This window comes from Protopterus annectens, chromosome 3.part1, assembly GCF_019279795.1.
Source record: "Protopterus annectens isolate FY-2018-M chromosome 3.part1, PAN1.0, whole genome shotgun sequence".
NCBI classification, from domain to species: Eukaryota; Metazoa; Chordata; order Ceratodontiformes; family Protopteridae; genus Protopterus; species Protopterus annectens.
Window position 1 is genome coordinate 1,440,036,138 of NC_056732.1, and position 15,515 is coordinate 1,440,051,652.

A 15,515-nucleotide genomic window follows, 5' to 3' on the forward strand; every position below is an offset into this window, starting at 1 on the left:
TTACTCCAAAAGTCACCAGTTTTAGGAGGGATTACAAATGACAGAGTTAAAATCTGAGTCAGACTCAGAATCAAGGACGTCCATGAAAATCCGGGACAGTTGAGATGTATGCCGATCTGTCTCTCTTGCGTGTTTTTTTTTTTGAGTGTCTGACTAAGTTTAGATCCATAGATCGGGTGAATACCTCTCAACTGTCCAGATTTTCGCAGAATGTCCAGATTTTTGTCTCATATTTTGGGTCCATTCCTCATAAAATTTGTGGTTTTCTCGATTTTTGTGGCAAATCAGTAAGGACTGAATTCACTAAATAATTAGTCATTTGAGTTTCAGACTTCATATCCTTCAGATAATGCTTACTAACAAGACATATATTTTAGCAACTTTCTGAGTTTGTAAGAGCAGTATTTAAAATTTGTCCCTGTTTTGGGGCTTTGTCACCAATTATTTTTGTCTTTGTCCGATTTTTTGTGCAAAGAGGTTGAGAGGTATGACCTGCTGTTTGACTTGCAGATGTGTAGCAGCTCCCTCAAGACTGGATTTGTATGTGCCTTGTTAGGTCAGGCATAAGTCACCCCTTAATAGTGGGTAGGAGACAGAATAAAGGGATAGGGCTTTAAGACATAAGTTCATAGGTAGGTACTAGGCTATTGGCCCTAGGGCCTATACAAGCCTAGCCAAACGGTACCCTGGCTTTTGCCACCCAAGAAAATAATTTGTCTGTGCCCCTGTGTTAAGCAGAGCCACAGAAGTGATCCCCGGGGTGAATGTCCTATCTCCCATCCAGTCATCAAGATTTTTCCTTGAAGAGTGCTAATGAGGAGCTTTGTTTGATATATAGGTTCATATGTAGATGAATTATTGTTTGCACCCTGTTAAAAAAGTTGAAGCTTCTGTTAAAGAAATACATGCTCCTTAACTGGTGGAGGTGTGCTGCACACTCACGGGCTTGCTCAAGTGACATATCTATTCTATCACGGCATGATTTGCCATTAATTGAATACCACGTGAACTTTAAATTAAGCCCCCTAGTGCCACATTTAACTCAATAATTTCTATTTTTTATGCTTTGTTAAAAAATATTTTTAATTTTATTGGGTTTAAAACGTTTAATAAAAGTAGCATTTGTTTTAAAAATAAACCTGTGGAGGATTAATAAGTATTTGACAGAAGAATAAGGCAAGTCTACAAAACACAGGCAAGCTAGAAAATACATTTTAAGAAGACAAGAAATAAAGCAGGTTTTTAAGTTTGTGGTGGGTCAGAAATTTCAAAAGACTCATGACGCCACTCACTTCCACAAACCACTGTTGGGATGGCATCTGAAAGCATTCGTTGTGTTTATCCTGTCCCTTTCATTCCAGTGGGACGGTTTACTTTCAGTTACATGTAGCTCCAGTTAAGAGAGTTGCGTTTATACCTGTCGGGCCCGACAGATGCCGCAACGACTCCACAACTTGTAATGGCGTCCGCAGTCTGTGAGGGTAGGTAAGGGTTAACGTTGGTGGGGCGCTGTGACTCTGGATGCGAAAAAAATCAGCGGCTGCAAAGCTAGAGAGGGATGCGGAATCTCTGGGAGAAGATAAACACACAACACGTAGTGGTATAGGACACTTAGTGACAGAATGGAGACTCTGAGGTGGCCCACTCTTTGATGCGGGACTTTCTGCTGGTGCGAGGAGGAGGCAGCGACAGCGGTTTCATCCTGGCGAAAGCCGAGCAGCTATGCGGGTGGCGACAAGTGGCTCGGCGGCAACGCATCTCCTTCTGTGCCTGCTGGGTTGTAACGTATGGAAAGCGGTGACCAAAACATTACAGGATTCTACAGCTCAAGGTGGGTATAACAGAGGGGCCGTAGGAGCCGCACATCCAGAAACAGCATCATTTTTAGTCATTCATTGGGGTGGGCTGGGAATTGGCTGCAGAGTTTTGTACCGCCTTCACTAGGGCAGCTGTGTTTTAATAGAAGTTGTTCCTCTGCCATGCTTTGTTGTGATGGGAAGAGTCAGGTTGAAACGACCCATTGTGAGGAGCGTTGTAGCAAGTGACGTTGTGCTTACATTTTTTAAATGAATGTGTTTTGAAAAAGAAACTCGTTGGCAATTTGTAAAACGTAGTGTAGCCATGCTTTACTGGTTATAAGGCATTGTGATTTGTGAGGTGAATAATTTTGCATTTCCTCATAACAAAAACAAAGTGCATGTTTTTTACCAGTATTTTTGTTTTTTTTCCTTCGGCCTCCACTACTACACATCAAGTGACAAAGCATCCTATGATGGTGCCAGCTAGATTTGAACTCCAGTTGGAGGAGGGGGCTTACTTCTGTTTTGCTTGGAAGGCATGACAGGCGGGGAAGTCTGATTCCATCCTCTAAATAACCCCCCAAAGCATAGGGAGTGGTTACTGCTATAAGGTGGCTGGCATTGTTCAATCACATAGTTTGATTTTGATTTATTTGTTCAAACAGCTTCATGTGTTGTACATAGACCAGTGACAACGCTGCATATTTTAGTTATTAACTATTATTAGGTTTACTTCCTCCCCTCACCAGTATGTTCCTGCTGCAGAATTATGTCACCACATCATAGTGTAAAATTAATTTGCGAAAAACGCTACTGATAATTATGTTTGCTATTCAATTCAGGTTTATCCCGCTAATTGGACTGAATCACCAAAAAGTACTAGATCTTTCAGAGTTGTGCATTTCTGCACATTTGTGACGTTTTCATTATTTTCACAATCTCTACTGGGTACATTATTAAACCTTGTGGTGATACCTGCAGTTCAGTTTAGATTGTTGTCTGGTGTAGGTTTTCAGTTAACAGAATCTCTGTGGTGTATGCATGATCTTGTAATAAATGACTACAACCATTAATGCCAACTTGCTTTGAATGCAAATTTAAGAAACTGTGCTGGTTTTGTGAGTAGTTTCTTTTGCATGTACTTAAGCGGTTGCATAGATGAAACAAGGCAGTACACTGAAATCGATTGCAAAGATCAGATCAGGCAAAATAAACAATATTGTTTTATCTTTAATTGGCTCATTTTTAACATAATTGTACTTTCAGTAATGATTTAACTGTTAATATAGCTGAAAATAGAAAACACATTAACTGAAAACAGTAGTAGTTATAAAATTGAAGAAGTGCCTGAATTATAAGCCTGTTGATGAACAACTAGTCTGCCTTTTGCTGTTCTTCATACAGCATTCATTTCAAGCCATTGTTAAACTTTATATCACATTCTTTAATGTTTGAAAAGGAAGCTGTTTTTAGTGAGCGGGCTAAGGAAGAAATCTGGGATTGAATTTACTATACCATGAAAAGTAAATGTTGATTGAATGAAATGGTGTTAGTGATTGTTGTGGAATATATCTGTAACTCCAGCACCTTCTGCATCAGAGATGCAAGTGTCTGATAGCTGTGATGGGCTATGCTTTTTGCTTAATCGAGTTCTTTGTCTTGGTGAATAATGTATATGTACATAGTTAATGTGAAATTGCCTGTGTTTGGCAAAAGTTGGAGCTGATTTGCTTATAACAGACATCTGTCCTCAGTTTGTCTGTCTGTGATAGGAGGGAGAAAAATGTGCTAGCAGTGCTACTGTAAAGCTTTCTTTCTGCAGCATGTGGGTAGCAACCAATGCTTCCTGTGAAGCAGCATGTCTAGAAACCGCGCATGTGCAGAAGCTGTAATTCTCTAGAATGAGGAAGGTGGGAACACTTTTGGATAACTGGAATAAACACATTTTAGTAATTAGTTTTTCATTAATTGCTACATTTGTTTACTTTGCTTTAATACACTTGTAGTAAAGTGAACAATGGGAGAGTAGTAGTGTTTTATTGATGAGTCATTTTCCCACATCTTTTGGGTCAATGCAGGCCCTAAGTTTTAGTATCGGACTGTGCCATGTTCTTTTTTTCTGTTAAAAAAATATAGATTTTTTTTGCCTGTAATTTTTGAAAAATTACACCTGATTCTCATGCCTTTCACTTTTCATCACAGTGGGTAGATGAGTGTGAGGTCGTTACTTGCTGCTGGGATTTTTTTTCCCTTGTATAGGACTTAACTGTGTTAACATCCTCCTCTACTACTTTTTTGTGTTTAACCATAATTTTGTTGTATTGGTGTCTCTGCAAAGTTTAGTTGAACCTTTGGCTCATTGGATGGTAGGGTAGGTTGTAGCTCCACTGCCCCTCCTAAGTACGATGAAGTTTGTATTTATATAAAAAAAAAAAAAGAAAAAAAAAAGTGTGAATGAATCTATTAATGTCTTCATAAATGTCTCCTGCTTGTATTTAACATTCTTAGAGTATAAATATTGGATTTTTGTAACAAAGTCCTAGAACAGGTGCTTTGAGGGCCCACCCAGAAAAATTTTGGGAAAACAGAAATTTATCCAAGAAATATTTACAAACCTTCTCCTTTCAGGGAATCGGTGGAGATGTACATGTTATTTCTGTAGAAGTATTTCAGAATAGTGGTTTAAAAAGGTGCCAGTGACACACGCATCTTAACTCTGTTGGAAGTACATATTGACATTGTCCTGATTTGCCAGTGTCTGGTTAAAAGTAGTTTGTAAGTGTATATGTAAATGCTTTGCATACTAACTTGTTAGTTCACTAGTGTAAGTAAAACTGTGGGATTAAACCGCTCAGACATGGTATGTATAAATAAGAAATTTTAAAGAATTTGAATCTCTGAGAAGCTTTAATGAGGCTCTCCTAAGCAGATGGTACTTTGGTCCTTGTAAACAAGGCCTTATATATGCCCTATTGAATTTGGGGGAAACAGAGTTATCGTCAGCTGTAGTAGTGGGGAAAATTAGTAAATGTATTTGCCACATAACCCTGGCAGCAGTGTAATTGTAGAACATAAATATTTTGTATTGAATGGGTTTCACAGGTAGGACTGTGGTGGTCCTTACATTTAACATTCTTATGGGATTGTGAGACTGGTGCATTTTGGAGTGGACCACAAGGATTTTACAGAAAAAATGTTTTACTGTTTCATGCAAAACATTTGATTTAAGAAACCAGCTGCCCACAGGACTGTGACAGCAGAGTGAGGACTTGGCAGATGGCTCACTCTGAAGAGGGGTGACTAGCAAGTGGGTTGAGACAGGTAACACTGATGTGCCCTTTTCTTTTTAACATCCAGATAACTGATTACAGAGAAATTACAGGGCGGAGGTAATTTTTGTAGGCCACTGCAGAGTGGACAGCTTCTGTCCTTTGACATTTTAAGGTTTTTTTTTTTTTTTTCTTTTGTATCATTTTACTTCCTTGTACTGTTTGGCTGAAAGAAGAAGTACTATTTGGTGAAGCTGTCTTGTTTCGTATTAGCAGCAGTTAGTTTCTACGTATCCCCGAAATTTCATAATTTTTTTTTTTGCTGTGGATTTTAGGTTTTTCTACTTTTAGGACCAATTACTTTGTCAGAACAGTTGGTTAGAATATCTTTTGTGCTCTCTTGGGGAAGGCTACTTGACCACATTGCTCTTTAGTTCCATCTTCCTCGTCTTCCCCATGTTACTCTTCATTCTTAAATTTCCTGGAGAGGTGTCAGCTGCTGTGAATGTTTAGATTCCCTTGAGCTGGGTGAAGTTTGTCATACCATTCTTTTTCTTTGTTTATTTTCAGTTTTCCCAGTGCTGCATGTATACTCAAGTGTGATGTGGATAACCTGAAAACTTTTGTGTGGTCATAAGGGAAGATACTGATGCTAAAAAGACTTTTAGGGAATCTGTGAACCAGGTGTGAGGGTAGAACTAATATAGATGGGACGAATGCTTAGGAAATGTATTGTGATGCGACTGTGCAAAAATCTGTCTTGGCAGTTTTGTGTTCGGTTTGGGAAGTTGCACTGCTGTAGAAAATCTAGATAGCTGTTGTCCTTTATCGAGGGAAACATCATAAAGGTATTACAGGGATGTATTCTAGTCTGTTTGGGCTAAGTCCACATACAGTTAGTGGTTGGAATTCTGAGATAAGCATACTCCATCTGGGAGGTACTATGAGTGTGTGTTTGTTATTGGGTGTAGGACATGCAGATGGCATTTAGGAGCTTTTCTCTACCAGGTTGCTGCTGAAAAGGGGCAGTGCCCACTTGGGCTATCCAGTTAAAAAAATTGTCCATACGAGTGAAAGAGACTGTACTGTCTTGTTGTGATGTGCCCAGCATTTTGGGGAAATGCTACCATTTGTCTGCATTTTCCTTAAACTGTTGTCTTTTTTTATTTTAGGTTGGTTTGTGTGTTTTGTGTGTTTTATATATATTTGAGTGGTGCAAGTGCTACAAACGGTTGGGAGAGTTTTCATTCCTGGTATCCATTTATTGGGCAAACAATAAGGTGGTTATGATAGAAGACACAGTTGTGATCCTCTACCTGTAGTATCCCATCATTTCTGTAGACCAACACCGTCTTCTGCCTAGTTAATTACTATATCCCACATCATTATTTACAGTATTTGCAATGAAAGCTTGTAATAAGAGTTGATTTAAAACTAAACATATTCACCGTCACAAATCCAGTTTTTTCCTTTTTTGTAGCAACTGTACTTGTACTGATTTATTTAACCTACATTTCTGAATACCATTCACTTATCAGTTCTTAGAAAGTCTTCTGCAATCCTAGCATTTGTTTACAAAAAAAAATAATAAACACTTTCTTCCTTAAGTGTATTTAAAATTACCTCAAATTCCACCAAAACTTCCTTTTTCATCATATGTTCTTCCTATGTCTTTTTAAACATACCATGTGATTTTTTTTCTTTATTTCCATTGTATTTATTTTTTCTAATTATTCTACAACTTATGTTTCTCTGAATCTACCTTTATGCCATAGTCTGTATTACTTTTTTTCATTCCTTACTTTAAAACTTAATAAAGAAAGTAACACCTTTTCTTGTAAGGTTTTGTACTAACAATACCTCTTCTTTTTGGGAGGGAAGTGGGGGAGGAATGCCACTGTGTTTTCTTTAAATGGTTTCATAGGTTAGATTGCAAAGGTTATGACCTACTGACCATTAAAAAAACGTGATTGCCTTAAACCCATATTGATGTTTTCTAGTTGCTGTCTATGTATCATTATTATTTTGAAAGAAATAAACATAGGACTTCTGAATGTAAAGCATTGCTTATTCCATAGTTTTTGGAAGGTGTGGGACCTGTCACATATTTTGTTTAGATCGTTTTCTTTTCGGTATTGGGTTTCCTGATCTGGTGTTCAGTTCCATATTTGTGTGTTCCAGGCACAAAATTTCAAGTAGGAATTGATAAGACTTTATCCTATGGAGCTGGCAGAGGTGACCTATAAGAAACGGAATGTAATGGCAGTTCCAGAAGTCTTTTCAGAATAGCTCACATTTTCTGCCACTCCAGTTTTGTAAGGGATCAGTGTACTTTTTAAAGTTGCTTAGGTTGGCTTGTTCAAAGGGTACAGAATGCAGATTTGTGTTCGGTACAGTGAGATCTATGGTGGCACATATTCTTCCTGGATCGACTGTTTCATGCCCTTTAAAATCATATAAGCTACAGAATATGCTTTTTTTGACGTTGTAGATTCAGAGAGTATTTATGCATGTCTTCCATTACGAATGAGAGAAAAATGGTGGTATGTAGGATGCAGATTACCTGGTGGTGGTATGTAAGATACAGATTACCTCATACCTGTTAGTCTTTTCTTTTGAAAGTATAATCACTCTGCCCAAAACTTTCCTGCAGTAATGATTACCACAATAAATCATTTTTTTAACCATTTGTGTAAATATGTTTCATCTATATGCCCCTTCTCTCTTATTTGTATTGTCTTTATTTTCCCAATTGTTGCACCCTGTAGCTTTGTGGCCAGGACAGTTAAACTGAGAATTGAGGCACAATGGCACCATGGCATACCTCAAAAGATCCTGGGCTGATTTAGAGACACTATGGTGATACAGCTTGTAGAGATATTCATAACTCACCTGAACTACCAATGCTATTCACAGTCTGTATATATTGTTTAGACGTGGTTATGTTGTGCAGTCACCCTCTGTTTTCCTGTTGGCAGAGATACTGATTTATTTCTAGGAAAAAAATGCCAGTAATCCCAAATTTAGACTGTCTCAGTATTGAGAGAGACAGGCTCCAGAATTTTTAAGAAATTTGACATTTTAGTCTAGGGTACTCATTCAATATTACCTGTATTTTTTCATATTTAGTAATTATTTCTTACCTTGCTGTACTGTTTTATGTGCAGAACCTGTTTTGATTTTTATTTGTGAGTGTATACATTTCAAAAAATATATTGAAATATGGTAAGTAACAAAAATCATGTGAGTCATTCCTGGATTTCATGTCACAGAAATGGCATTCGTTTATAAATTAGTGCCTCATGATACTTGTGATTGACCTGAGTAATGACAATTGTAGATGAGCAAAGAATCCAGTTGACCTTGACCCAGATGTTGGAGAAGTTGGATTTTGCTGTTATGTTTGTGGGAATGTGATAAGTACATATACAGGCAAAATGGAAAGATTCTGTAGTGTTGTTAAGCAAGATTATAAATCAGTGGCACCATGAATAAGAACCTATAGGCCTTGGCAGATGATTACTATACATATCTGGGTGGTATCATTAGCTAAACAGGTGAGAAAGTTAAAGGTAAAGCAAGGATCGTTTAAAGGATAACCTGCTTTTCTTGGCTTTAAGCAAGTGTAAAAAAATAACACACTAGACATACACAACTGAGGAACTTCAACACCATTGTCAAGTCCATATTGTTGTATGGTGTTGATTACTTGCAGTATTTTAACAGTTTCGCTTACAAATAATGAATGCTTAGCAACACCTGCCTTTGACAGATCTTGTGCATCCAATGACCTGAAAAAAAAGTTTTCAGACAGGAACTCTGGAGAAAAGTGAAACAAGGCAGTCATTTAATACTGTTAAATCCAGGAAATGGGGATGGATTGGTCACACTCTACATAGAAGATTGCATAGCATCCCATGTCCCACTTTCTTGGACTGGACATGAGGAAGAACAGCTATGATGCAGAGGTGACCACTTGATGGTGACGACTTTGTTCTCTTTGGAAAATATGGGCTTTAAAGGAAGTGTAAGCAAAGTAGTAAGTATAGTTTTGTGGTCAGGTTGGAAGGGCTGTTTCACTAAACCATCATATGAAACAGTAGAACTCCTTCTCAAACATAAATGATGCAGAATATTTTGAGTTTTCTTCTTCCAGCAAAATTATTTAATCTACCAGATTTCAGAAATGTTTTCTTTTTTCCCTTTACCCTGTTTCTTACCCTTTTTTCCCCTTCCTTCCTTCGTTCTCAACTCCATTGAGCTAGTTTCTCTCCATTTTGTATACACTGTAACAGCTGGTTATTATTATTTTTTTTTTTTTTTGGTTCTCTATCAAAATCTATAAAGTCAGGCTTCTTTGCTTGGTCACACTGTTGGCCCATTCTTTCTTCCCAGATGCGAGAGCCCACTGAGCTGTTGTGCAGAGAGTGGTCCCTGTCATCTGCTGGAGGAGTTAAGGCTTGTAGATTATGTGCGTAACTCTCTGCCATTACCATGGCTTAACTTCTACTAATGTCTGCTTTGTAGGGCACATGTATGCTACCACATGTGTCCACCCCCCAGAATGTGGTATTCCAGTAGTGTAAACACGGTCTTCCAGGCTTTGTCAATAGAACATCTGTGGCCTTTCCCCAGCAGAACTGGCCATGTAACATTTGAATTTATTTATTAGTAATCGTTCTTCCTCAAACAATACCCGTCATCTTTTCTTACCACTTGGCTGGTGTAAATATTACATGTATACCAAACATTTTATCACTTTTCTGTGTCTCAACACATTTCTTTCCCAGATTCAATAATTACAATGCTGACTTTATTACCTAAATCGTTCTACATTCTTGTATACCAAAAGTTTATACACCTTATAGCAAACCTGTTGGCCTCAGTAATTCACATTGCATCTTTAAGTATATCAATTTTTGTCAGATTTTAATTACTGCAACACAGTATATCACGCCTTTTCTTTCATAACACTTTTCCCATACACTGACAATACGTGGAGAGATTTTTCTTCATGAGGTACCATTCATGATTTTTTATACCCTTTTGGGCTTTATAAACACTTTTTTTTTTTTTTATGCGTAGTGTTTTCTCACCTCTCATGCCAAAGTAATTGCATGACTTTCTTAGACAGTAGCTTGAAGTGCCTTGATTTCTTGCACAAATGACAGCACTTTGGCTGTATTCTAGAATACACAGTTCAGTTGTTCATGCAAAACGCATTGTATCATTTTTAATTTTCATTGATACTTCTACTCTGTAAGTCCTCCTAAGTTGACTCCATATTTAATTTTCAGTCAAATGCTTGTAATAGTGTCAGTATCATTACATACAACTTATTGCTTTCGGAAGAAAGATTTTTATAAATGTAAACAGTCTTTTGTGATGTCACATTCTTTCTTTGCTCAAATGCATTGGTTATCCTCTTCAAAGTTATTTGCTGTTGGGGCCCAACATCATGAATTAGGGCATGCATTTTTGAAACGTATTCTTAAATGTAGCATTGCAATCTTTGTTCTGTTTGTTAATTGGGTTCGTGGTCTGGGTGCAAGACTCTTCAGCTGCAATCTAGTCTGTGTGGCAAGGGCAGATGAGTGACAAAATGGTGTACAAAGACAAACATACATTGAGCAATTACAGGCACCAGGAACATTGAACTGCTCTTACCTGAAGAGGTCAGCTGTAAGAATGTACAGTTGAATAATATTTGCAATAAAACATAATGGGTACAAAAAGTCTGAGGGAGTATCCCCCTGTCCAGTGTACCAGATTCAGTGTTTGGAGCAGCTTGACTGGTTTTACCACACTTGCATTCTTCATGCAGCAGTTCTGGCATCTTCCATCCATTGTATTACTCTGTGTAACAAGTCCTGCTTTCTTCTAGACGTTGTCATCATATGGCTCCATATTCTAGCATATACGTTTTCCTGCTCATTATTTTATTTTATTTTATTTTATTTTATTTTTTTACATGTGCTGTTTGATGGTTTGAGGCTCCATTTCAGCTGCAGCTTCTTTCCTGTCATGATGACTGTGCAGAGTTTTTTGCTAAATTTAGTGTTGCAAGTCATTTATGTCAGTTGCAACATTACATCATCTGTTAATCGTTTTTCCTCCAAAGCCAACACTTGTATTTCATCAGCTGTTGCTCTTAAATCCTCTGTTTTATTCACAATTAGTTATAGAAATTTCTGACATCTAACATAGAGGACAGAGCACTCAACATCTTTTGCTGAAAGGGTCGGGGGGACTTTCCCCTCCACGGTTTAAATGCCACCTTAGGTTTCATATGATAAAGACTACTGAGACTTACCTAGTTTTTTATTTATTTATTTTTTTAAACAGTGACGCAAACTGTTCAACCTAAGTTTGTTTTCCACATCTCCAGCCATTACTGAACTTCCCATTTCTGGTACATCCTCAGAAGTCCATTGATATAGATGCATACAGTATCTTGAAAATATCACTAAAATGCTACACAAACTACGTGAAACCCAGTGGCATATAACTATTCCATCCTTAAGACTGTGACCATTTTGCATTCTCTCTCTGATAACTAAAAATGGTCTGTTCAAAGTATAACTTTAGTGCAGAGTGAAATGTTCCTCGGGTGCCCACAATGGGGATGTAGTACATGTATTAAGTGTTATAAAATGGGTGACAGAGCATCTGGAGTCATCATGACAAGGTGCCTAGACCCTCCTAGCTCAGCATAAGATACTTGTACCATATATTTAGGCATCTTAGTTTTTTGTCCTCTGTCTAAGAACTACTTTTTGCAAATGGAGGATACCACTTCAGCTGCCACTACCCTAACCTCTCCTCCTGAAGGAGGACGGCGTACAGTGTACTTTAGCCACCAAGTTTTTATTTTGCATTAACTGGCCTTAACAACATCTGGAGGAATCTTTTGAAAACATCTCGCAAACCGACTTTGCAGATAGAAATCTTAATTGCTGCAGTGGTGTGCTTCCTCTATTAGTATTTTGACAGAGATGCAGTTTTTTCTGGCTTCTGCTTTCTGGTTTAAATTTGATATTCCATGATTATAATCCCTGGAATTCATAAAGGTAACCACTAAGTGTGCACTTTCTGTATCAAGGTACATCCCTACCACATTGCTTGCGCTGTCTGTTCACTCAGGCTACACTAAGTGGACATGCAGTGTAGAGTTAATGGTTAACCTTTTTGAATCCTGGCCAATGTGTTGATCAAGTAGAATACCTGATGTTTTAGAACTGCAGTCTTAATGTTCATCTTTTGCGATGTGTGTACCTCGAGGTGACTTGAGGGAGTAACTTTAGTTAGATACGGAAAATTTTGAATCTGATGCACAAGAAGTGAAGAAAGGTGTTAAGAATGTTTTCTTTACAAAAATGGAGTAATATATGAAGCTATTTGTCCCAGAAAATGTTTAAAAAATCTTGCGTGTCTGTCTCTCTGATGTGCACATATAGTGTGTGTGTGTGAGATTTGTATGCAGTATACAAACTTATCAGCAAGCTGACTAACATAATTGTCAACATTTAACACGCATCCTAAAGTTTCAACCATTTCATCTGTCAACATACTGAATATCGAAGCAAATCCAGTCGTAAAACCAAACCTCTTAGTTTTCTTTTTACTGTGGTGTATCTACACAAAGTCTGTCTCTGTCTGCAGCAGACACACTGGTCCAATGCATAGTTCATTACCAAGAAACAACTTACTGCAAGTCTGTCATGATGGCAGCTCTAGTCAACTCTCTCTGCATGACTGACACACCTACACAAAACCATCTGGGTAGCGTACATCCAAATGTTTAAGCTACAGTTTAATTAGCTGGCAACATTCTGTAACGTCAAGTTCAATTCCGATACCAAGACAAACCTGTTGGGTTCCCCTGTGCAGTCACGCAGCTACAAAACATTTGCTCTACAACCTCAACTGAACATACATATTCAAGCCTTTTGCATCCCTGTCCTCTTGGTCAGATGACCATGCCCAAGGTGAAATAATGTAGATTGGGCTATAGCTGAGACAATGTTAACCGACTGTCACACACATTAATACTACCTACGGTCAGAAGGTAGTGACATTTACACAAGCAAATATGTTAAAGCATACATTTGACTATGTATGTGTCTGTACACACACACACGTGTGCATGTGTGTAGTTTGTGTGTATGACACACACACTATATATATATATATATATATATATATATATATATATATATATATATATATATATATATATATATATATATATATATATATGTCTATATTTTATATATATATATATATATATATATATATAGATATATATTTATTGTGTGTGTATTATATATATTGTATGTGTGTGTGTGTGTGTATGTATGTGTATATGTATGTGTATATGTGTATATATATATATGTGTATATATATATATATATATATATATATATATATAATTTATGAAAATATAATGCGTGTGGAGATGTATTTTTATTTTTTTTTATATATCTGTATGTGTATAAAAAAATGTATATGTTTGTGTATGACAGTGTGTGCCCGCATATGCCCTGGCGTGAAACAAACCACAAAATGCAGATTTAAAGCTACAGATATAGTAGGTTCTGAGATTTTAATGAAAACATGAGAATTTGATAAAATGGCAGTTTTTATTTTTGGTAAGAGAAATTGTCCTAGAACTGCTCCTTCATCTGGCTGGTCTGTGCTGCTATAGCCTACACCTAAATATCGTAGCGGGCGGTTTGAAGGATGTAAGTAATTACACTTCTTGCTGCTTATCGTGCAGGTGTACTTTTAAACATGGGTGTTGTATGCTTTGATGGCGGACGTTCCACCTATTCGTGGCAGCCATGCCTGTGGATCATGCACCTCAGTAGTCCATATGTAACTCTTGTTCAGTGAGTTTCGATGTTCTAGTGTATGCATGCGTTGTGGCAGATGTATTAATTCCTCCAGGCAACCTGACTGAAAACCAGGCCTCCTGATCATGCCAGAAATGCGTAGCCATGAGTTGGGCAACCTAGATCTGCTCAGTAGGTCACACTTCACCTTTTCACTTGGTGTGAGTAGTACTCATAAATGTCATGCATGTTACATTCAAGATTGGTGTTTCCTAAACTGAGACCTTGTCTTCTGTGCCCAGCATGAGAAAGAGATTGTTTTGTTTATATTTTCCACCAGATAATGATCTATATGCCAACCCGTTACACCATTAATTGAGAAGGCCTCAACAGTAGGGAAGGACTGGTTTGTCAAATTCTATAAAGGATTATGTTGTAGGCCATAAGTGAAGAAAATCAACTTTTTCAACATTTTATTAATTTCGTATGACTTCTATGTAGATTTTGTGTGGCATCAGCAAGGCAAACTCAGTGCTGCCCTTAAATGTGGAGCATTTGAGAGTGTAGTGAATGTTCTGTGGTGAACTGAAACCTTGCTGCCCTCTTGGTGTTAGCATGTTTACTTCTTGAATGTTCTTGATCAATCTCGAGTTCTGGTCATCCGTAATCCAGTTTATCTGTTGCTGTATTTGGGAGTCAGTAACTCAGATTTATTTAGGTGCATGTGATTTATTTAGAAAACTTAAGACTGAAGCTACTGCTTTGCTTTGTGTTTAAGATACAAACTCAGATGATATGAGTATCGCATGCTAAAATCCATCCATAGCCCTTTTTTACCATGTAATGTTAAAATTGTTAGTTTTTATTACTTTAAGTATGTTGTATGTATACGGACGTTTCTCATCATCTCCCACTGGACACTTTGGTTTCCTTATTTGCTAAACTTTCTGGCTGTTCTTTTCTGCCTTTATTCTTTCGTCTTTTCCCGGTTAGGGGTCGCCACATGGGATCACCGGTTTGCTTATGATTGGTAGTGAATTTTTACGGTGTTGAGTTGCCAGCCTAGCGCCCAACCTTCAGAGGAGACGCACTCGCGCACCTACTTGCATGTCTTTTAATGTTCAGTCGATCGCGGGGAGGACATTTCTGCCTTTTTATACTCCTTGTTAATTAATCTGTTTGTTTAGACTTATCATTTTTCCAGTAAATGAGCAGACATTCCAGCTTGTATCTGTGCTTTGTGATTTTACAATACTTTTTTTCTTAATTGTGGTCAATATGTTTTATGATACTTCTAATTTTTGACAGGTAAGGAAGGAATATGTGGCTCAGCTTTTCCATATCCTTATCCTTTGGGATGGATACGTTATAGTAGACTATACAGTGAGTAACAACTGTGCACCTAGCATCTTTTCAGGTGATAGTAGTGTTTGTGCCATTCAATTCATAAGTGCAGAGTCTGCCTTTGTTACCTGTATCAACCATGCTTAGTTTTGTGACCTAAATTACGCATGCTAGATAAGGAACACTGGCCCGTCCAGGCTGCCTTTTTCCATTTAGGCTTTGATTGTTAACAATTCCTTATTTAGAAACGAGTGACTTTTATCTAAAG

At 37.6% G+C, this 15,515-nt stretch overlaps 1 protein-coding gene across 1 annotated transcript in view; it reads left to right on the forward strand.

Moving 5' to 3' along the window:
- Positions 1 to 1,444: 1,444 nt before the first annotated feature.
- Positions 1,445 to 15,515, forward strand: part of FAM171A1 (family with sequence similarity 171 member A1) — a 1,600,715-nt gene continuing 1,586,644 nt past the window's right edge. Inside the window, exon 1 of the mRNA XM_044067505.1 lies at positions 1,445 to 1,831. Coding sequence (XP_043923440.1) covers positions 1,723 to 1,831 — 109 coding nt within the window. The 5' untranslated portion in view covers positions 1,445 to 1,722. The remainder of the gene's footprint in view (positions 1,832 to 15,515) is intronic.